This window comes from Periplaneta americana, chromosome 5 (assembly GCF_040183065.1).
Source record: "Periplaneta americana isolate PAMFEO1 chromosome 5, P.americana_PAMFEO1_priV1, whole genome shotgun sequence".
Classification (NCBI taxonomy): domain Eukaryota; kingdom Metazoa; phylum Arthropoda; class Insecta; order Blattodea; family Blattidae; genus Periplaneta; species Periplaneta americana.
The window spans coordinates 86,585,955-86,609,960 of NC_091121.1; the positions used below are offsets into that span (position 1 = coordinate 86,585,955).

General features: G+C 36.1%; 1 protein-coding gene across 4 annotated transcripts in view; it reads right to left on the bottom strand.

The window, feature by feature from the left end:
* Positions 1-795: 795 nt before the first annotated feature.
* Positions 796-24,006, bottom strand: part of LOC138699952 (uncharacterized) — a 37,137-nt gene continuing 13,926 nt past the window's right edge. For all 4 annotated transcript variants that reach the window (XM_069826181.1, XM_069826180.1, XM_069826179.1 and 1 more), the window contains 4 exons: positions 19,029-19,157; positions 16,326-16,637; positions 12,113-14,621; positions 796-9,649 (listed from right to left, as the gene is read on the bottom strand). In XM_069826181.1, coding sequence (XP_069682282.1) covers positions 8,935-9,649; positions 12,113-14,621; positions 16,326-16,637; positions 19,029-19,157 — 3,665 coding nt within the window. In that variant the 3' untranslated portion in view covers positions 796-8,934. The remainder of the gene's footprint in view (positions 9,650-12,112; positions 14,622-16,325; positions 16,638-19,028; positions 19,158-24,006) is intronic.

The following is a 24,006-nucleotide window of genomic DNA, read 5'->3' on the forward strand; positions in this document are numbered from 1 at the left end:
AAGCAGCACTCTGCTGGCTGCCGTTCATTTCGGGTTCATAATGGTAGATCACTATTCCGCACCAGTGACGATACTGTAAGTGTCCCTGCTTGCTCCCTTCTCAAATTCTTCAAGCATGAAACTGCAACATTCTACACTAGCTGCTTTTTGCTCTTCTGTCAGAGAATGGGGCACCCACCAAGCACAATGCCAAGTAATCCTTAAAGATGGTATTTACGGCTAGGGTTCTCTGAATCTCTACATAAGTCATATGTAGGTCTTCTATTATCATCTCCTGCACAGCTTTAACATTTTTGGAAATTACTGCATTGTGGGCCAACATGTACAAAGTTCATTTTCAAGTGACCACTGACCTCTTCAGAACTCCTGAATGATCGCATGTGAAGGTGTAGAGTCACCAAAAACATGTACCAAAGACTTGCGACACAGATCCATAGTCATAAATCATGGCACAAAAATCACACAGTGACATTTGCCTGTAAGTGCATCATTGACCTGGTTTCTGGTTTACACCCCCACAATACCAGTTTACCCCCCTAGTTCGCCAGAGAGTTTATAGCTTCAAAAACATCCCTATTTCAAGTGCGAGATTTATCTAGTCACTGCTAAAAACTTTTTTTAAGTGGCCCTTGTAAATTAAGCTGAGACCAGATGAGAAGAGCCAATGACTTTGTTGTCAAGCGCTAGGCATTAGAAACCAAGTGACATTCTTGAAAACAATTTAATTACTTCTTCTCACCTGGTAATGACTCAATATACAGAATCTTAATAATATCTTCCAATAAAAGTCTGTAATGTAAAAATTTGATTTTATTTGATTACATTGCATCTCATGATATTCTTCATTACTGGTACCTCTTAAATTAAGTTTCATATTTATTTTATTGCTACAACTGTACAAAATTCATTATATAAAAAACTAAAATTTACATTAAAATTCTTTATTTTATTTTCTCTTAATTTTAATAATACAACTTAAGGATGATAAAAAATACATTTCATATTCATGTTATCTGAAATATTTTTATTTTATACAAGTTTTCTCATGAAATACACAAAAAAAAAATATTTTATACAAATTCTTTCACATTACTAGTCCATTAAATTATGTTTAATATGATTTATATTATCAGTTGTATGAATTGAGTTTTGTCAATGAAGATTTACTATCTTCTTTTGGATAGATGAATATGTAACCTCATGAAACTAAACATGTGAGTTATTACTGTGTAACTAAAGAAATACAATTGCAGTCAGTTAATCAGGATGAAGTAATATAGTATATCCATTGCCTTCAGATGACGTTAATATCCATTATGAGAATCAGGTAATAAATAATTCTTCGGTATTATTTCACAACAATGTGTAGATGTCCACTAGACATTCAATAGTTCACAAGTGGGCAGGCTGAAAATCTTTAACCAAACAAATATATACAGTATTTAAAACGAGCATTCTAATATAAGTTCCTTCTCATATATATTTATGCACAGTTATTAAACAATTATTTTAAGAAAATGTTTATGTTGCTGACAGAATCCTCCAAATTAGAAGGATGGTCAGTATAGACATTAGATATTTGTCTGCAGTAGTGTAAGGAACTTTAAATGGTTGGAATGTGAATAATTTTTCACATGTATTCTTGAGGTGGTAATATAAGACAGCAGTTCCCAAACTTTTTGAAAGAGTGACCCACCTTTGGGAGAGACATTTCTTTGCAACCCCCTATTATATCGGTACTTAACCCCACTCGAAAAATACAAATCCCTGTAAAATCGAAAATAATGTGCGTGCCTGCAAGACAAGAAATCGAAATATGCAAACCTATTTTCCAATTCTCTTTGGCTTCTTAGTCTAACATTTGTTGCTGATACATTTTTCGAACACTGAATAATAGTTTGCAAGGCCAAGATGTTAACATAGTAAGAGCTAGAGATAAAGACGGATTTATAAGGAAACTTGATTTCTGGTCGACATCACTTGACAAGAAGAAATTTGATTCATTCCATTATATTAACACATGGAGAATTTGCTGAACACCGTATCATACTAAAAAATAGTGAATTTGTTTTTGTGGATATGCAATTAAGTTTGCACAATTGTAAACAACAGCTTTTTGAGTATTTTCCGGAGTCACAAGTGAATACTGAATCCGTTTTTGGCTGAAATTCTAACAATATTAAGGAAAGACTCATTGGAATATGTACTGACAGAATGTTGAAACTACTTTGTTTTTGCAAAGCATAGACCCATTTTGATTCAAAAGAATGCAAAAATACAGTACCTCGACCTTGCAGAAAAGTTCTTAAGTTTTTGATAGCTTTTGAAAACTTGTATTTATGTAAAATAAGTTTCTAATCTATGATTGCCATCAAAACAAAAGCGAGAAATCTCCTTGAAATTGCAAATGATATCACTGTGTGTATATCGAATATAGAGTTCAAATGTAAGAAGCTAGTTTCTCAAAAACAGGCACATTTATCACAGAATTATTTTTTACTTTATAACTACTGAAACATTTATTTTTATGTTCAATGTTGTTTATTTATATGTTTCTAAATACAACATAAATGTATGTCAATAAGACATTTTTTGTTTTATTTTGTACATCATATCGTGATCCTCCTCAGCTCTTTACACGACCTCACAGGGAGTCGCAACCCATACTCTAGGAACCCCTGACACAAGAGATTTGGTATCACGTTTATCAATGTAGTGTATATGAACCTGAAACGATCACGAATCAAATATTTCAGTACCGGTATTTAAAAGAATCGTGTCATGTAGTTTACATGCTTTCATATAATTTTGGTATCAAGAATGCTGACAGTGTGGTTTCATAAACATTTCTAAACCTATATTTGCATTCCAGTGTTTTCTGCTGCCTTCCATTGGATACATATTCATAAATATCTTAACCTCCACTCATTGAGCTTATAATGGACATTAACCTGTGTTAACTGCATCTGAAACTTAGTGTTATATACTCAAATGGGTGGTCAGCTTCTTACTCCAGCTGCAATACACCCGGAAAAGAGCTTTAGCTTTTCATACCCATTTGACGGGATGCAGGCGAAAATGCTAGTGCTCATATATGATATGAAACCTTAGTAGCATTTTACAGTTGAATTGCTACTGTGGCCATTATCAATTTTCTAACATTATGAACAAAACCAATCTCATGGGACGTATATAGATTAAAAAAAGTTTATATTTTATATATTACAACTGTCAGAAGAGCATCTGACCAGAAATTGCCTTTCCATATTTTAAGAAATGATGATGGTGGTAGTGATGGTCTTTTTCTTTCGTGTCATCATTGTATTCATCGTCACTATCATCACAGTTATCATCTTTAAGGTACCATATTTTATAAAACCTTCATCCTTTTTTTTTTAGTCCCCTTTGAACAGATTTTCAACCACAGTGCTTGCATGTTTCCTCAACTTTTATCTCTCTTATGATCAGCAGGAGGCCTACATATAGTGGATGCAGAAAATATTTGGACAATGTTTTACGAAAAAGTGGTCTTAGAAAATGCAGGATAGGAGTTTCACGGAAATAATTAATATAACATTTATTGCTGTCTACTAAGAAATTGTGATGGAATCCCCGAATAGAAAATTTGTATAATGTTTTCAATTCTTTTCTAAAAGTCATTATTCCGGAAGTTACATTGAAGTAAGCATTAAGCTCTTTAGTTCCAATGGTCTGTTAAATGTCATCTTTCCGATTTATTCCTTTTCCTCCCCCATACACTATACAATTCCTGTCACCTAAAATGTGGTTGCTTGTGATACATTTAATGGTGGAATGAAATTAACGACACTTGGAAACAAAGGCATGGAGACGAAGTTGAACAGATTGTTATGCTATATACAGGATGAAAGTGATGCAACTGTGCAAATTAAGGGGAAGCAAGATGGAATACATTACAATAAATAAAAGAAAACCTATTATATGTTTTGTAATTAAGTGCATGGTTAATTAGAAAACTAGGCTCAAATTCTGAATAGTTTGGCAACAGCGCATCACTGCCACAGCTACAAATACACACACACACTCGATCTGAATAGCAGCATTCAATTCCTTGCACTGCAGAAGTATTTGCAAACTTACCAACGTGTTAATCTTTTTATTTAATATGCAAGAAAACCATCCATCTTATTTTAAAACTGCAAAGGAATAAATCATTCCTTGTCAATTTCTCTAATGATAACAGTAAAAATGAAAATCGTATGGATAGTAGCCTAAGTACCTATCAAAACAGTGTTAACATTTAAGTGAAAATTATTTTTTTCTGAAAAAGGTATTCATTTGGAACTAACATGGTATAATTTTTTGTTGTACTCTACCGAAGGAATAAGTTGTTAAAAACTGCACTGTTATATACATAGACACATATACCTACTTATGCCGTCATTACTAATCCACAATTGATGATAAATCGTTTAGAGTAACAAAAATACTGAAAAACAAATTTTTTATTGTACACTAATTAAAACATAATCTGAAAAGAGTTCTCTAAAGATGGTTCCAGAACTTTATATGAAGGTATCAGTCACTATATGTCAAGACAAGAGGGATATTATGGTCAAGTATCTTGAAGGAATATACTGGATTAGTGATAACTGCAAAAAGGAAATTGAATTCGTCCATCAATACGGAATTAAGACTAGTATGGAATTTTGAATAGGGTATTTTTACTGACTAAAGTAAATACAATGATTGTGTTCCAAGAATTTGATACAATCCCTACATTCTAATATACTGCACATTATAATGATGTCTTTACTCCGTGATTTTAAAAGTCTGCAATCATCTTAGAGAGAACTATTAGTTTTCGGATTTTTTTTACTGTTTTCGTTACCAACTGGATGATCGATTGTAGTCTGTCAGTGATCTTGCATGACTCGTGTACCGGTAATGATCTGCAATGAATGTGTAGGTAACCTAATGATCAATTTTCATCAATGTATCACATGCAACTAGTATCATGTCCAGGTGCCTATGGGAGTAACATTGGCTAGAAGTAAATATATTTGAGAGGAGAATTTTAGTGAACAAATACTGGTACTCTTTGTTTTTGTGAATGGAGCCTGTTTGTTTTGTTTCTTTCCCTCCCAAGGGTTTTTCCAGCGCAACATCTTAGAATGTATCAATAACAAAATATATAGTTCGTTATATTTAATTATCCCCATCAAACTTCTAGCCTATATTCGCCCAGATAGACTGTTTTGATTAAAAAGCAGTAGAATCCCTTATTCCTGGTATTTTAATTGCTAGTACTTTCTTCAGCTCCGACTGGGGGACTGTCGGAGCAAGAAGGATGATGACTTCATTGTTAAATCCAGAGCATTAGACACACACACTCTTTCTTCAGCTCCTCTCATTATATCAAGACTAGTTAAATATAATTATAGCACGGTACACAACCCGCTGATAGATATGTTCATTTGATTCAGGAGTTAGAAATAGTGAAATACCAAGTTCCCATAAGGAGATGATCTTAAGATGAGAGGGAAGAAGTTTTCCTTTTGTGATGACAAAGACAGTAACTGTAAAATCCCAGGAAAACATAGGAGAGACATAATTGACATAATTCGATAATAAATACAGTATCGTAATTGTCATAATACAGCTAATCAGTAATAAGTATATGTTAAATTAAATATACTATTAATACAGTTAAATTAAATGTACAGGGAATATCGGTATCTGTTTGGATTAGTGTTTCTCTTGTCTAAGGCACGATGTTCATTTATTTACAAAGTGAAATACACCTAATATTGAAATATCTTTTATATTGAAGAATAATTGTGAGAGATAATTTCAAGTTTTTCTCATATAGGCACATACAACTCAAGAATCTCAATTTTATTTCAGTTTTCTTTTTTTTTTTGCATAAGTGTATATACAGTAAAACCCCATTCAAACACTCTTAAAAGGACCACGGATCAGACAGAAGAAAAGCAAAGATACATAATGCATTGAAACTATCATGGAATTTCCATGGTATGTCGGTATTAGGTCCTCTATCATTCCATTTTGCTACTCACGTTGCTTTCACTGACAGATTTTTATTCTTCAGAAATCTGGCAATAAACAGTACTTTGTCTGTGTTTAAATCTGTACAATCAACTACTGGAGACAGAAAATTCATTGTTTAATTTGCGTCTTATTTTCTTAAATGATAGTTATAAATATGCTGTGCTTCGAGATTGATGAAGCCAGTCAATCAAAATGTTTTCCAAGAGCTTATGTTGCCTGCATTTCACTATTCTCTGCTTACATCCTTCCGACATCACAACTATAATGATTGAATCACGATTCTTTATTACCGATATTGTTCTTAATGTAACAACAGGATTCCTAATGATTCAACAAGTTGTTCTTGACTTAGACCAGTGGTCGTCAGCACTCACTGAAATGTGCAATGGGTACGCAGTGCTGTCCCGTGTGCACTGTCGTGCAACAGGGAGAGATAGAGAGCATACCCGCTAGCAGCTACGCGAGCACTATAGTGCACTGCGTTTTCCGCGGGTAAGGCCCGTAACACACTTGAAGAGTTTTCGCTAGCGAGAAATGTGTTGCGAGAAAGAGGCGAAGAGCCTTCCTCCATACACTTGGCGAGTTCTCGCTATCACATATCACACCTCGCTATGATCGTCTATGCACTGCCTTCATGCAGAAAGCATTTTTCTGATTATAGTAATGACTAGTTGGGGGAAATATTATAGGTTATATATTTACGTATATTGTCGTACTTCACAAATTACATATGAACGCTTTGTTGAATCTGAGTATTCAGATGATGAGGAAATGGAGTTACATGAACATATTTTGTTCATGAAAAGAAGAAATAGGCCTAAAATTAAAGCCAGAAATATCTGAAAATCACATTGTATCTTACGAAAATAAGGACGAGTTTTGGACACTGGTTTCGATTTGAATGATGATACGTTTAGGCGTTATTTCAGGTTCAATGGACCACAGTTTTTTTCTTTTGCCATTCATGATATGATGTGATAGAGAATTCTTTGTTATACTCTAATTAAAATTATGTAAACTGTTAAGACATATAGATACATTATTTCAAATGTTTAATCTATACTATTAAATCTCATCAAAATAAAATATAGTCCTATTTATTTTCAGATAATCTGATATTTGTCTCCAGATTTCTTCTTTAAGTTTCGTGTTTTTATAGTTTTCATCCCGTGTATCATATAAATAGGCCTATGGGTGACATCGTACAAGTTCGATAAGTTTCTGACTGCAATTATCAGCCATCTTTCCTCATTTTCAAATAAAAACAATACAATTCATCGCCACCTGTGATATCTTTTTCTACATTCAATCGTCATAAAGAGTATAAATGTCAAACATCTTTGATAAATGTGTCAAGAAAATTCGCTGAGCAACCGATTCCAGCGAGAAACTCGCGTGAGGTTTTTGCCTTGAGCGAGAATCTCTTCCAATGTGTGAACGTCCATTTGAACCCATGTTATCAATTTTTTAATTTTCTCGCAACACATTTCTCGCTGGCGAAAACTCTGCAAGTGTGTTACGGGCCTAAGAGAGGCTAGCCCCAGCGTGCTCTGTGCTGACAACCCCTGACTTAGACTAATGTTTTCACTGTGCTTCAGCAGGATTTTCAACTTATTTGATACTGGTACCCTATGGAAAGAGTTTTCCATTTTACATAGTCATGTAATAGTCACACTCATGCAACCACTTCAGCATTACAGGACAAAAATTTCCAGAATTTGTTAGCCTTGTAAGGAAGTTATGTGAAAGAGGGAGTAGCAAAAGAGTGAGAAATTATAATATGTAGGCTTACCCGTCGTATGAAGGATTTAATGTGCTTTAGATTGATGATTCTAGTGAGAACAAAAACAGAAGTTTTCCATTTCATCTAAACGTTAATAAAAATTAATTAAAAGGAATACCACAAAAAAAAAAAACAAAACAAAAAGAACATCTTATGCGACATCTGAGTTCAATAAATTGTATATTTTGTGAAAGATTAATAACTGCCACAGGGGCTCAGTGCTAGAGCGCTGGATTCAAATGCTACTTCTGCAAATTCTGAATTTAAGCCCAGGTACTCCGGTTTCCCTGTGACCTTCCAACAATTCTCCATTATCACTCATTACGAGTGTAATGTGGACCCATCATATGTGGTGCACTCTGGATAGTCTCTGACAAACTAAGTGGTATATCCTTTCAGCAGTAGCGACATCTTTGAACCCACGTATAGAGTCAGGGAGAATAACGACAAGTTAAAGACCCTGCCATTGAACAAAAAAAATATATATATATAAAAGCTTTATATAGGAGATGTCCAAGGACTGGACAGAAAGAATGTAGGTACTGTTCTACATAGGATAGCATGTCTTATCAGGGTTTTACTGTATATCCTTTTTTTTTTTTAATTTATGCAAACAGAATGCTCTGTTATATATTCATGTTGTATTATTGTTTCAAATTTGAACTCTTGGAAACTACTAATAATAATTTTTTAGAATTGCGTTACCAAAGGAAGGTGGATATCTAGCTATTCATACCCACCTACCAAAAGCCTGAACTAACCAAACCCAACCTGTCACTGATACTCGATCTCACGAAAACTCGCTTTGTATCAAAAAGTTTACATGCAAGACATGTGATCCCGCTTCTCCACTGGCCACCACTTTCACAGCAACTTTCCGCCCTTATTCCAGTGCGAAATTGACGTCAGAGCTCAATTTATCTTTTGTTTATGGTGACTCAACTAGAAGTAAAATATGTAAATCCATTCTACCTTTCTTTAGTAACGCAAATGTAAAGAAATATCAATTAACTCATTCTGTTCATAGAATTTTCAGTAACATATACCAGTAATTCATAGAATAAGATCAAAACTTACTTCGCATATAGGCCTAACATATTTCATTTAGTTAGCGTGAAAGGCAAAGATGCTTTGATTATCTGCCTACGAATTGCCACCAGATGCTGCCTGTAAGCACGAGGACTGCTGAGTGTGCACGAAGGGTAGTAAAAAGGGAGAGTCCTATCAAGTGACCTGTTCCTCCAATGCCAGTACTTGCACAAATCAGAGCAGTCCGTATGATTCATTTCATTCTGAGAGCAGGCATCCTCATATACCCAATTCAACTTCCCGTTCGTATTATTTTCGTCAAGTTGCATCTGGGTGTTAATATTGCACTCTTTTGCTGCGCCTATTACATTCTGGTGCTGTATAACAACGTTTTTCGTACTTTTGGTGTGGTGTCTTGTAAAAGATAATGGCCTAGGACCAGGGTACACAAATTCTGTCTCATAAGGCAGGGTCTGATTCAAATATGGAGCTTTATCTACAGCTACCCACAGTTCATTATGCACAGTATTCACGGCATCTTCTTGTTCTGCACGTAACATGGGAGTTCTTGTATTCAGTTGCCGTCCTTTCTCCAACAGACGTGTGGCTTGGCTTAAGCTGTTGACTAAAGCACTAGCTTCCCTGAGAAATGCTGACAAGTGTACTTTTCCCTCCATCTGCCTGTTGCTAAGTTCTTTCACACCTACCACACTCCATCTGCGGTGTAATGTTCTATCTTCCATTACATCTTCCGGCCCATGAGATGTCGATGTCGACATATGTCTTCTGCAAATCATAGTAAATTCAGTTCACTATAAAAAAAATATTAATGAGATTTCAATTCACGATTTTACTTTCTATTTTTCTATTTATGACAATGTTCGTTTCCCTTAGTGTGTAGTCTGGTTTTTTTCTTTTGAGGTAAAGGCATACAGTGAAGTCCTGTTTTACTTCAATAGCTAGCAAAATTGAGATGAGTAGGCCTACTCTGAGCGCTTGCTACTGTGAATTACCAGGTAACATTAAAACCCAGCCCACATTCATACTTATATATAAACAAAGCTTCAATAATATTAATTACAGCATGCACATGGGCTCCAAGTTCCTTGTCTGTATGCGAGTTGGATCTAGGGTTGCCATATATATGACGAATGAAATTGGGGGGAAAAAAAATCGGGATTGGTGTTGGGGCATATAAGTAATAATATAGTAATTAAGTTCATTACAACTTCTAGGTACCGGTACTTAAAAAGACTCAAACAATATTTTCATTCTCAAAAACAAACAAAATCGTATTTTTTTGTCCGATATCATGTTTTTTTTTTTTTTTTTTTAGTGATAAAGGGCAAATTAGCAAATTTAATATCGTGACTATTCACAGTAAACTCTAAAATCTGGATTTTTTAAAATCATTTTTAGGCCTATAGGTTTCTGGCGGGACACTTTTTTTCAGCACACAAAATCGGTACAATTCTGATTTTTCGGGTCATACCGGTATGGCAATAAATTGTAGGCTACTGGGGACGTGACCACTATTGGAAAGAAGCAAAGAGAAATGAGCAGCTACTTTTGACATACCGGTATCGCTCAAAAACGTGATACTTTGCTAGTAAGTAGGCCTACTCTGAAAATGTTTCATTAGTATAAATATGTATGCCGAAGACGAGGATGCGTAAGTTCATTATCATTACGAAGGTGTTACCACGTGTTACTACAAACTTCACTATTATTCAATACCGTACCGGTACTACAGTCGACTCTAGTAGAATCGACCGTGACCTTATAGTAATCTAGCCATATACCTTGGACTGTGACCGTAGTGAAGATTTGTGTTATCAGTTTTCTTTCTCTACCGAATATCAAAATGCGTGCTAACAATGTGCGTAGGTTTAAGTTTTGAGTTAAGTTATATTGGTGAATGGAGAGTGCAAATTGTTTACCTGCTTCTCTGATTACCCACTACTAGTATACAATCTACAGGTATGTAGGGAAAGCATCAAAATTGCAGAAAATACAAATGTAAGCATGAGATCTTGCTTTGTTGTTTCTAAAATGTAAAATAAGGTAAATATCTAGTTTGCATACATCAGTTTCCTTCCCACAATATTGTTTCAGGACGATAGATGTGCCCCTTAAATCGAATGCATGAAAGTCCAGGGAACATTTCACTGGTACTATATCCAAAAGGACAAAGAATAGGTCTATTGTGCGCTGATGTCGTATTGCAATATTGCTTGTACCGGATTATGTATGTGAACAACAACCATTATGACCCTTAAGAAATTAATAGGAAACTTCAACTACAGGTTTCTGCGCACTATAAGAAAATGGAAAGGGACTCATGCAAAATGTTGTAAGTAAGTACCAGTAAGCATCACCTATAGAATACATTTTGAATTATGAATGGTATACGTAAACTAAACAATTACATACCGGTACTTAAAATTATATAGTACGGTCCTAGTGATGTAGTGAAATTATTTCTTTGTTTATATAGGCGTAAATGATCAAAGTCAGAATGTTCGTAAGTTATTTCCGTATATGCTATTATCTTACCAAACATTTGTTGGAGGGTAGAAGGATATCACGTTCATAGTGTAGATCTATGACCATTGCTGTATAAATTTTAAATCGTAAATAGAAGTTTACATTAGACGCGTACTGTACTACAATCTGTTGCTATGTAAAACAGTAGCATAACAAAGCTGTGTGGAGAGACCAGTGTATAGGGAATTTATTCGCTGGAGAGACTGCTACAAAGATGGCAGTATAACCTGATAATAGATAATGCCAAATATTGGACAGACTAACATTACCAGTAACATTATAAAAAAAAAAAAAAAAAAAAAAAAGAAGATTCATTGGATAGCCTACCTACAGTTTTAATAGCATCGTTTGTTCCAAATAGTGTAACTTACTGGTATGTCAACTAAAGAGCGATGTTTCTCCAACATAATAAAATATTACATTATCGAAACCTGAAGATTATTCACTTCAGTTTTCTGTTTCTCTCAACAACTGACAAATTTGGGGAAATCACGGTACCATAACCACAAAAGATATTACTTAATCTAATACAAATTGATACCAGTATAATTTTTCAGCAATTTTATCCTAAACTTCATTACCAGTACCAGTAATGTGTTTCTCCCATTATTTCTAATTTTGTACTGCAGCACAGAAAATAACTTCACAAAATTTGTGTTGTGCTACCAATATTAACAGAAAACTAAGAAATTGAATTCATACCTTTCTCGAGTGGTTGCCCAAGGTTCTGTCGAAATGACATCCAATAGTGAATTTTTGTTGATTTTATTGGGTGGAACCTGGGATGAATCAAACAAATTGTGATCCGATGAGAACACCATCTCTGTATGAAGTGCACCACACCCACTCAAGTCAGACCATGAGACAGACTTCTTCTTGATGCCCTTTGGTCTCTGAACGGGTCGGTCCTCCTCCTCTTCCTCCTGTGTTACATTGTATGGAAATACATTCCTATTTCTACCGAGAATTAAATTTTTTATTTCAGTCCAGTGCTGATAACCTGCAGCCTCTGTCCCTTGCACTGGACTCACTGTTGCCCTGGGGAGTGTGGGGGCATCTTCTTCATCCGAGAAATTATCTAAGTCCCATGCACTGACACTAGAATTGCTGTCAAAATTCTCTTCTCTCTGATGCACTGGACTGTTGACTATTTGATGAGACGGTACTTGATGGTCTTCAATTTGGTATATGGTGTTGTGAGTCACTTCTGATTTTTTCCAGAAAGGAGATTTGTTGATATGACAGTCACTGACAGGTGTCTGCTCTCCATGCTGTGATTCCATCACATCAGTTGCTTGTCCTCTGCTGCTCTCAGTCTGCACCCCAACAGAGTCTGATTGCTGACCTCTGTTATACTGAACAGGTTTCATGATTATTGGTTGCGTTGAATGGCCTGTCAGAAATATGGCAATACTGTCATCTAGTTGTAAAGCTGGATTCGTCATGTGCAACAGCTGAGAGTAGCCTCCAGGAAGGGTTGAACACATGATAGTCATGTTTGGCAAAGATGTGTTATCAGTCTGAGTGCCAATGTCCACAGGCAAATGGGACAAGCAGTATTGAGTGGCTTCTGTTTTGGTGTTAAGAGTTGGTGTAATGTTGGTGCTGTTTGCTGCATCACGAGTGTTCTTGATTGGTTTGCTGCAATATCTGCAGATCCTGTTGGTGTCGTGGAAGAGAGTTGTGTTTAAAGAACTCTTCCTTATTTCAGTGTTAGTAGAAATGTCCTTGGTTGTCTGTGACATTTTGTCCTTGCGCATCTGCCCATCGTGATTTTGTTTCTTGTGTGTAACACACATTTCACACAATGTAAAAGTAGGCCTACTACAGATTGGTGATTTATGTAAAGGATGAGGGCCAACTGTATCACATAAACATAATGGACATGATTCATAATAAGTTCTCAGAGGCCTACATGAACAAGTTTCTTGAGAAGTGACTAGCATATTTTCAGGTTGTTCAATAACTGTAACAGGTCGATCAGTCATATTTGGACTGACAGAGTATGATTCTACAGATGTCATATCATTGCAGTCACTATGTTCACTATTTTCTGTGATAGTGTATAAGTGCCGATCTATTTGTTGGAGAGAAAGATCTTCTCTTTCCCCATCTGGTACTTCATCCCTACAACTACAGGATTCTGAATGTTCTACAACTTTTTGTACGTCTTCAAGTTCAATTTCTTCTGCTTGCAATTCATATTTGTGTTCTTCTTCCTTGAGATCCACTATGTCGTTTGTACAGGTACTGAAACGATCTGGTTCTTCATCTAGATCATTTTGTAAAAATTGTTTAGTTTCGTCCTCACTATCGTGTGTTTGTGTGGAGCTTTCTCTCCAGCCTTGATCATTCTCATTATTGTGTCCATCAATTTTGAAATGTTTCCCTGATGAGATGCTGATAACATTCCAGAGAGAAGGTTTCTCTTCTTTTGGAGACTCCAGATCAGAAGTTGAATCCAAGCTGTCATCAGAGAAGCTATCTTCCTGATGAAGACTGTCTCTCTGCATAATTGGCAGAGGATTCCATGGTGTCATCTGCCTCATGCTGGGATATCCATAACTGGTGAATACCAGTTTTCTGTTGTCTGCAAAAAACATCTGAGGGGTGTGATACAACTCTTCAGTGCTCACAGCAACTTCCTTGACTCGCATGACATGGGAGTCAAAGTCAGTCTGGGCCTCTGCATCATTGCAGCGCCGAGCCTTACCCCGGTGTGCATGAAGGGCCTTCTTGCTCAACTCTTGCAGCCTTGCCCGTGCCCGGGAACACAGCTTCAGCTCCTCTGGTTCTCCATCATCCTCCTCCAGGTTGTTCTCCTGCTCCGGTACTACCTCTACAGTCTCTGGTTTCATATCAACTTTCTTTCTGGCACTATAGAGTCTCTTAGTCACAGCTGCTACGATTTCCGCCCTTCTTGCATCTTTCTTCTTTTTCTTAAGCAGTTCACTCAGTGAACTGATGTCACCAATGCTGGATTTCCTATCTGTTGAGCCTGTGGACGTTGTTGAATTCACACTCGATTTTCTTTCAAGGGAAGGGAGCTGACTAGGAGTCATACTATTATTATTGGATTTCTGCTTGGTCAACTGTTCAGCCTGTTCACGTTTAATCTTGTAGACATTGGATGTTCCAAACACTCGATGAAGCTTGGAGTCGATGCTTTTTGTAGAATTCAGAGAGTTTTCAGAATTACTCTGGCTGAGTCCTGCAAAGAAATTTTGAGAATTGTAATGAAATGAATTTGTGATTGTGTCATACTTCTTTGCTTTCTTCATTCACTTTTCAAAAGATTCAATGCAAATAAGAAAATTCTACTGTACATTTAGAAAATTATATCTTAAAGGTATTTTTTAATATATTCAAAAGGAATTGATTATACAGTGTATTCGAAAGCTTCAAGTTAAGTAGTGTTTTAAGTGTTCGTTATTAAGTAGGTATTTATATCCTGAAGTTTGACGAAGGTGATTATGATGGCAATAGGAGTGACAGTGGTGGCATTGTGGCAGCAGAAGTAGTTCAACTTCATCTTTTGTCTCATATAATTTTGTTACTAGTTCGATGAATGAGTCGAAGCATAAAAAAGAATATCATCATAAACATGACCAAGGTATTTGAGGTGAGATTTAATAGTGTTGATAAAGATAAACCCAAACCGCAGTGTGTACTATGTTACTTTGTATCTCTCAAATGCTTCTACGAAATCAAATAAATTAAGGAGACACTTAGAAACAAAACATTCAGATGTTTAAAATAAAAGTAAAGAATTTTCGTTCATGCATTAACGAGATTTAAACAGGAAAATCTTTTGTTTTTAAAGTAGGGACGGTGTCTGCCAATACTTTGGAATCATCATATTTGGCTAGTTTAAATATTGCTAAAGCAGGAAAACCTCATTCTATAGGTGGAGCGTGATCCTTCCTGTGGCTAATGATATAGTTCAAACTGTGTTTGGTGAAAAAGACGCAAAGCAGTTAGATTTAATTCCCCTATTTAATGATACAGTGAGTCGACATAGGCCTATTAGTGAAATGGATAGTGACACAAAAATTCATCCTGTCATATTTTGTCTTACTTGTTACACAACTTCACAAAACACAAGCCCAGCATCGCAACAACGAACACGTTTATTATTGTTTTGTAACTAGCTCCCAATAATGAGTTATTTTAGTAAATTAAAATTAGTCGTCAAAGTTAATGAGAAAAAGTAGAAAAATATGTCGTACATACCTACGCCTATCGATTTAGCTTATGTATTATAACATGTTGTATTATAAATTATAACCTATTTTTTTTTTCATACATTCGTAGTTTTCTGCCCAAGGGCAGTTCTTTCACTGTAAACCTAGCATTCTCCAATCTTTCCTATTTTCAGTCTTCCCCTTAGTTTCCGCATACTGGAGAATAAAAATTACGACTGTTTGTTTTTTAAGAACGGAATAATTTTAATTAAAATATGTTTAAAAGTATTTAGAACTATATGGGAAAATGGACATTCGCGTCAGGCCGATAACTTTGGCCAGGAATTAGGTTTATACATTTTTTTGGTCAGAAAACTGAACTCAGTCTACCCTACTTTCGACAGATACGATACCGTTTACTAGGAACGTCATAAATGACTAGTCATTTGAGCTAAAACAGTTCAAGAGAAGAAATTGTATGACATGATTGTAAATTAGTGAAGAGTAAACATTTCACAAGGGAGTGTTCATGGCATATTTTAAGGCACTGGTGTTGTGTAGTCAACTGTCCGAAGACAGGTTTGAGCCTCATAAGTGACACCAATAAGGCACTAACCCAATATTTGTTATAAATATATAAAAAAGTAAGAATTCGGGTCTTTAGAATATTTCAAAAGAAACCAGCATTGTACATAACTCTTTGGTTATTAACTATTGGAAGTTGTACGGACCTGAAGACTCTGTGTTGGTGGAACTACTGCCAGCTGAAGAAAGCACCTCGTGGGATCGGTATTGTTGCCCTCCACTGCTCTTTGCACCAATTCTTCCTTGTGGTCTTCTAGAGTCTGATGCAGGCTTCGTGTATACCAGGTCACACGAGCTGAAAGTTCTTCTCAATTTTGTACCCCTGTTAGGCTCGTCCATGCTACTTTCTACGTCCATGATCGGAAGGAGGGTGTCCTTTGCAGTAGAAGTCCTTTGATTTGGGACGAGGGGCTGAGATTTTGCTGTTGGTGGTTTCTTTGTCTCCTGATGTTCTTTGACTGGAAGTATAATGATCTAATTGCTTAATCACTACTTAAATCTGTGCAGTAATTATGAGCACTTCCATGGCTGTAGCTTATAATAAACATAATTTTGTTATGTCTTTTCACTTTGAATATTTGTGGGATACCACATAAAGAGTGGTATATTTTTAAACAAAAAGTGTCCTGGCCCTGGGATTTCGGTACCGATAGTAGTTGCCTTAGTCATCATCATCATCATCATCATCATCATCATCATCATCATCATCAATCATCATCATCATCATCTATCATCATCATCATCACTATTTCCGCAGAAATAGGTACTTATGAAATGTCAGATGAAAATATATGGGTTCGAAAAAAATCGGGGTTTGGCTATGTCGGGAACACGACCGTAGGTTTTACATGGATACAGCTGGCTTAAATCGATAGATATAGATGAATTCTTTCTTTTGACACAAAAATCAGCGCGCTAGAACATCTGAGTCACGAGATATACTGCCAGGAAATTTTCGCTTATGTCCAAAATGGCCGCTAGTCACCGTGGGTCCCACCCATGCCTCGCTCACGCGTGGCGCCTACTCAAGGTCGTGTTTGCATGGCAGTCGTATACCCGATCTAACGAGACCACATTTATTTCAATTGTGTTATTTGCCACGAAGTTAGTGTGTCGGAATGGATCACCCTACAGACGTTACATCAACGTACCCAATATGCCAGTCTGATTTTAAAGACGTATTCACGTCAAAATTATGATGAACCATTTTCAGCTTAGGAATGAACCATTTTCGTTGTTCAGATTTGTCTGTTCATGTTGGACTTATTTGTGGTTTATTTAGTTTCGTGGCCTAATAAACATGAATAAATGTACTTATAGGCCTGTCCTATATGATATCAAATGAAAAAAATGTAAATACGTATAGTCCCGTCGCTCTAATTTCCGGCAGCCAATCACGTTGTAGGTCGGCTACATTTAAACGTGTGCGTCTTTGATTTGCTGATGAAGATGTTATGCATTTCCTAAGGCTGGATAAATACTTAATACAATCGCCCGCCATTTTGGCTCTTTTGTTGGCGTTCGCAGAAAGCACACGAGGACGTTATTTGCCGCTCAATTATTTGCTGAATTACAGTGCGTTTGATTTATTATCATAAGAGCTACGACATGATAATGTTTAACAGTGTGGCAAATGGATTCCTTGTGTGGTAGCTCTGCAACGAAAGAACAAAAATGGCGAACGATACTACCTACCTAGACTTTATAGAGCCTTCACTTCCTAAGACGTAGACTAATCAAAGAGGAGGAGTCACGCCGGGAATAACAGCGTCGTGACTATAGTAAAAAACATTACTTTCATTTTAGTGTCCGAAATCACTTTCCATTCAATCCAAAAAAAAGTTTGAGAATGGGAAGCATTAGAGACGATTGTTGTCTGTTACCATGTCTATTTTGTTTGCACTTTAGAGAAACAGAAAAATTAAATATGTGTATCTGTTTAATTTGCTGTAAGTTATTATTTTTTAAAGACGTATTGATTTGTTATGCGAAAACAATATAATAGCTAGTTTATTATTTATTAGAATAAATAATAATAATAATAATAATAATAATAATAATAATAATAATAATACCATCAACATTATTATTATTATTATTATTATTATTATTATTATTATTATTATTATTATTATTATTACTGTCATTGTCTATTAATGTAATGCGTTTTTTCGACCGATGCAAATTGTTCTTCTTATACTTTTTTTGGCTAAAGGCGGAAACTTGACTGTTCGTCATTCACCCATATGAAGGCCAATTTACGGACAGAGTCGTTGCCCACGGTGCGCCATAGGAGGCTGCCACAGAGGAACCGGAGAAAACTCCTGTGTTACCTGAACCATAGGCTTGCTCAACACAAGTTATAAATTGGGGATACGCCGGGGACCGAACCCGGGTCCACAGAATCGCTTATATAACATCTCCTGTTGTGAAATAATTGCATTGCATGTATTAAAAAGGTAAGTAAAAGTTAAAGAAATATTGTAACGCGATTTTATTTGAAGTTCATTTTGTTCATCCTTATCTTTTAGTCACTGCTACCTGTACAGCAATATACACTGCAGCTCGGTAGCACGCGAAGTAATCGAAGGTCGTTCACGCGCTGTTTCTTATACATCCCTGGTATAGACTGATGACGTACCATAAATTATAAGAGTCCCATAAACGTTTATTTATGTGAAAATCTCAAAACTGACGGTTTGCAACATGAACACACTTTCCATTTTATATTTTGAATAATGAGGAAGTAAGAAGTAAAAACATTTGACTTCGCGATTGGTTCTGTCTGTGATGCAATGAACAGAGAGAAGATGAGGCTTATACATGACATTATTGCTGCGTCCGTTTACCATCAGTTTCGGGTGAGCTGGGCTTCTGCTCTTCGTATGTGGCTGAGAGGTTGAACTTTCCATCTTCACATGAGCACACCCAGTTCAGACGCGACGTGCCTTGCCCCATATCTTCTATGTACCGGGAGCCTAAAACATTAATAATTACCTTTTAGTTTGTATAATTTTAACAACAATTAGATTTATTAAGTTTTCTTTCTATTTAAAATTACCATAACTTGCGTGCAGTTGAATATCGTATCATAAAATATTGGTATAGGCTAATGCTCTTAGTTACGTTGGATACAAGAATAATATAAAAACGAATGCTCAACGTAGCACTACTGTCGAGTAGATAATGCAGTCATTATTAGTTTTTCACGATATTTTGTGTCCGATACGTGAGGCAGACATTGGTCCTTAGTTACTTTTCATGTTTTATTTTTTATTGTGGAGCAGTTGGTGTTGGAAACGTTGCACGCAGAGGCATCAGGTACCGTGACTTCAAGAATCAAGAAAGTCCGGTGTAAAGTTTTTCAGAATGAAGTACATGATGCCTTCGCGTAGGCTACTTTCATGTAAATGTAATCATGCTACATTGTACAGCCTATGTGACGACCAACTTTTGATCACTGTGTGTGTTTAAATTCGTTATTTAACGATGATGTATCAACTGCGCTGTTTTGGTGATGGCGAAATCGTATTTGGCGAGATGAAGTACGCAGATAGGCAGACTGGAGTAAACAAACAACTTTGAATATCCTCTTACACCAAGTGACGTAGCTAAGCTGTTTGTGAAACAGACTCGTGCTCTGCTTCGGCGCCTAGGCGCGGGTTCGAATCCCAATTATTTGGTTGGTTTCTCAAGGTTTACGTAACGGTAAAAAGGACAAGTCGAAGACAAGAATAACAAGGTGAAGACAAGGAGAACAAGGAGGAAACAAGAATAATAAGAGGAACACAAGATGAAAAAGGGGAATGAAGGAGAAAAAGGGGAAGATAAGAACAAGTGGATCACAATGCAAATCAGGGTAATAAAAATAGAACTAGAGGAATAGAAGGAGAACAATGAGAATATAAGGGGACTAGGAGGAATACAAGGAGAACAATAGGAATATGAGGAAAACAAGGGCCATACAAAGAGAACAAGGGAGGAGGTTTATGTGATGATCAATTCCCTAGTTAGTGAGGACAAAGACGTACTTCTATGTCAAAAAACAATATTACGAAAATATCAATAAAATCTATATAAAATACCGTATTATTGAAACATTTTCTGTTGAGGACAGTATTTCTTCCCCCTCTTGAGGAATTTCCCTAGTCAAAAATGTTTCATTACACTTATAGCTCCACAGTATGCACCCCAAATTGTTGTGCACAGTAAATGTTATCCTTCCAGCATTAACGTTTATGGCGTACTAATAATTTCGTTCTTAACACTATGTTCATTGTTATTGCTTGGTGGAATTGCAGTTGGTTTGAAAGTGAGTTTTGTTACGTAACATACTTTATAAGTGCATAATGAAGATGGACGAAGTATGCGCTGTGTTGATTGGGTGCCTGGTGGGAATGTTTTTACTGTTCAGAGAACACTCTAGGGTGCACAAAACTTAACACTTTCACTAGGAGGTATGGAACAGACATCGGAAAAGAAACATATACCCGTCAGGGACTATGGGATCGCCATATGACTACTGTAGAGGCACGAAATCCCATAAAAATAGCTGTGGAGAGCATATCAATGAGACAACAATTAGAAAATTGGAAGAGACAGACTTCATATCTAGAAGACCAGACAAGAATCCCTTTCTGACATATCAACATTGGAAGCACGCCTTCTCTCATTAACATCTTGTCCGATACCATCATGTGTGACGAAAGGGAATTGACTACCTTTTCTTTTCACACAAGGTTAATATTTTTCTCTAATCTTCCTTCATACCCATTTCTTCCCAACAGGTGATATTAGAATGTATCTCAACTTTTCAGTAAATAGGGTGGTCTACCATTTCACCCCCTCTCCTGACTTGATATTGAATGAAGCGGAGATCTCCTGCCCTATGTGGGTACGTCTTCAGGGAATCCACGTCTGTTCTTATAGAGATGTTTTCCTCTTCTAGTCTTGTTTTCCTCTTATTTAGACATTACCATCTCGAGGTAATTTCGTGCTTCTACAGCAGTCATGTGGCAACTCCAAACTTTCAGTCGTAAATACTAATCGTCCCTGACATACTCGTATTTTTCTTCTGATATTTGTTCCAGGCCATACAATGAAAGTATTAAGTTCTCTGCACCCCTAGCATATTCTCTTAACAATAACGTTTTTATACGAGGTACCCAACCAACATAGCGCACACTTCGCCCATATTTAACCAATAAATTGCTTTTGTAGCTTCTTCTGAACTTAAAAAAGCATGTTACGTGACAAAATTAAGTTTAAAATGAGTACAAGGAGGTTTCGTCAAATGATAAGAATGAGTAAGGCCAATATTAAGAACGAAATCGTTTGTAGAATACCAACTTTATTGCTGAAAGAATAAAATTTATTTCACAGGACAATGTCGAATGAGTACTGGTAGGGTAGAGCGTCTAACGAACTCTTTAACGAGGTAAATTCCTCAAGAGAAAGGAAATCCTGCTCTCAACAGAAAAACATGCGGGAAAAGTAGGAAAATGATTATATTATATTGATTCAATTAATATTTTACGTATTTTTGTGTTTTCTTTTGCTATATTGACAGCAGCTCAGAGATCGAAGCACGGATAGTGCACAAAGAAGACTTAAAGTAATAACATGTATTTGCATTCTTACCATGTCTGTCATAACTTGGTCGTCTAATATACTCTATGTTGTTTATGTTGACACGTAATAAAGACATGTCTGCCCCATTTCGAGTTACAGAGATAAACAAAGATGCCCAAGTGACGGGTTCTGGCAGGCGCTTTCCCCTTATCGCAGCTCGAGTCATAAATATTACGATTTTGTTTAAAGATTTTGCGACCGAAGGGTTTAAAGAAACATCTCCTGACTCCTTTTAAACACATTAGTTGCGTGTGGATAGAATTGCATAGACTTGCAATCCATATCGTTGATAGTGTTTTGTTTAATGTTGGAAAACAATTTCTAAAGGAGTTAAAAGTGAGTCCTCATTAACTTTATACGAAAATTAGGGCGAAGAAACGATCAGGTTGTTAATTTATTATATGCTCGTATTTTAAAAAGTTGGTATTATTTCAGAAGATTCAACTATACATACATACTCGTAGAATAGCAATGAAGTTTGACAAATACTGCAGAGAAACTGCCAAGTGTTTCGTCACCCTGTACTCTTATTAATTATTATATGCCATCAAGCGCACACAAAATCATAATGTACGGTCCTGCTGTTATAAACTTGGCTCTGTTATACCTATCGGAATGCTCTCAGAAGAGACACTGGAAGCCAAACATAAAGATGTAAGAAAATGTAGAGGACATCGTACTAGGAAATCGTCACGTATTAACACAAATTCTGATCTTTTTTCGGAGACTGCTTTTAAGTTCAGATCCCCTGATCTCAATAAAATATCTTCCAGTACAAAAACCAAAACAACTGTCGTTAACATTTCGTGAACCCTGTCTGTCAGTGATAAAGAGGACGAGAGTATAGTGATAGGGATAGTGATAGTGATAGTCAGTGACAGTAACAATGACAGTGACAGTGACAATGACAGTTCTTATTATCCTTGAACAATATCCAGGTACGTTTATAGAAAAGGGCAGGAATACATTCGGCAGTTTGGAAATGTTAGGCTAGTAATTGACGTCATATTTTTGTAATTAGTTTCCCATTCTTACAAAATTCGCTATTTGTAAAGTAAAATGGATTTTTCATAACATGTTTTAGGATAAAAACTAATGGTAACTGTTTACACCAAAATATTTTTTTACATTAGATAATACCATCTGTAGTAATATGTATTTTTATTTACGCAATGTAAATTGGACACCTCTGAAATATTCAGTTAATAATATGTTTTATTTGTTTTATATTCATAATATTACATAAGGAAATCATAATTAACCTACATTTACTTACTTACTTACAAATGGCTTTTAAGGAACCCCCAGGTTCATTGGCGCCCTTACATAAGCCCGTCATCGGACCCTATTCTGTGCAATATTACTCCAGTCTCTATCATTATATCCCACCTTCCTCAAATCCATTTTAATATTATCCTCCCATCTACGTCTCGGCCTCCCCAAAGGTTTTTTTCCCTCCGGTCTCCCAACTAACACTCTATATGCATTTCTGGATTCGTCCATACGTGCTACATGCGCTCCCCATCTCAAACGTCTCGATTTAATGTTCCTAATTATATCAGGTTAAGAATACAATGCATGCAGTTCTGCGTTGTGCAACTTTTTCCATTCTCCTGTAACTTCATCCCTCTTAGCCCCAAATATTTTCCTAAGAACCTTATTCTCAAACACCCTTAATCTCTGTTCCTCTCTCAAAGTGAGAGTCTAAGTTTCACAACCATACAGAACAACCGGTAATATAACTGTTTTATAAATTCTAACTTTCAGATTCTTTGACAGCAGACTAGATGACAAAAGCTTCTCAATCGAATAATAACAGGCATTTCCCATATTTATTCTGTGTTTAATTTCGTCCCATGCTGGGTAACTTTCGGTGCTGGACCTCGGACTCATTTCACCGGCATTATCACCTTCATTTCATTCAGACGCTAAATAACCTAGATGTTGATAGAGCGTCGTAAAATAACCCAAAAAAAATAAAATAAAAAATTTCGTCCCGAGTGACATTTATGTTTGTTACTGTTGCTCCAAGATATTTCAATTTTTCCACCTCTTCGAAGGATAAATCTCCAATTTTTATGTTTCTATTTCGTACAATATTCTGGTCATGAGACATAATCATATACTTTGTCTTTTCGGGATTTAATTCCAAACCTATCGCTTCACTTGCTTCAAGTAACATTTCCGTGTTTTCCC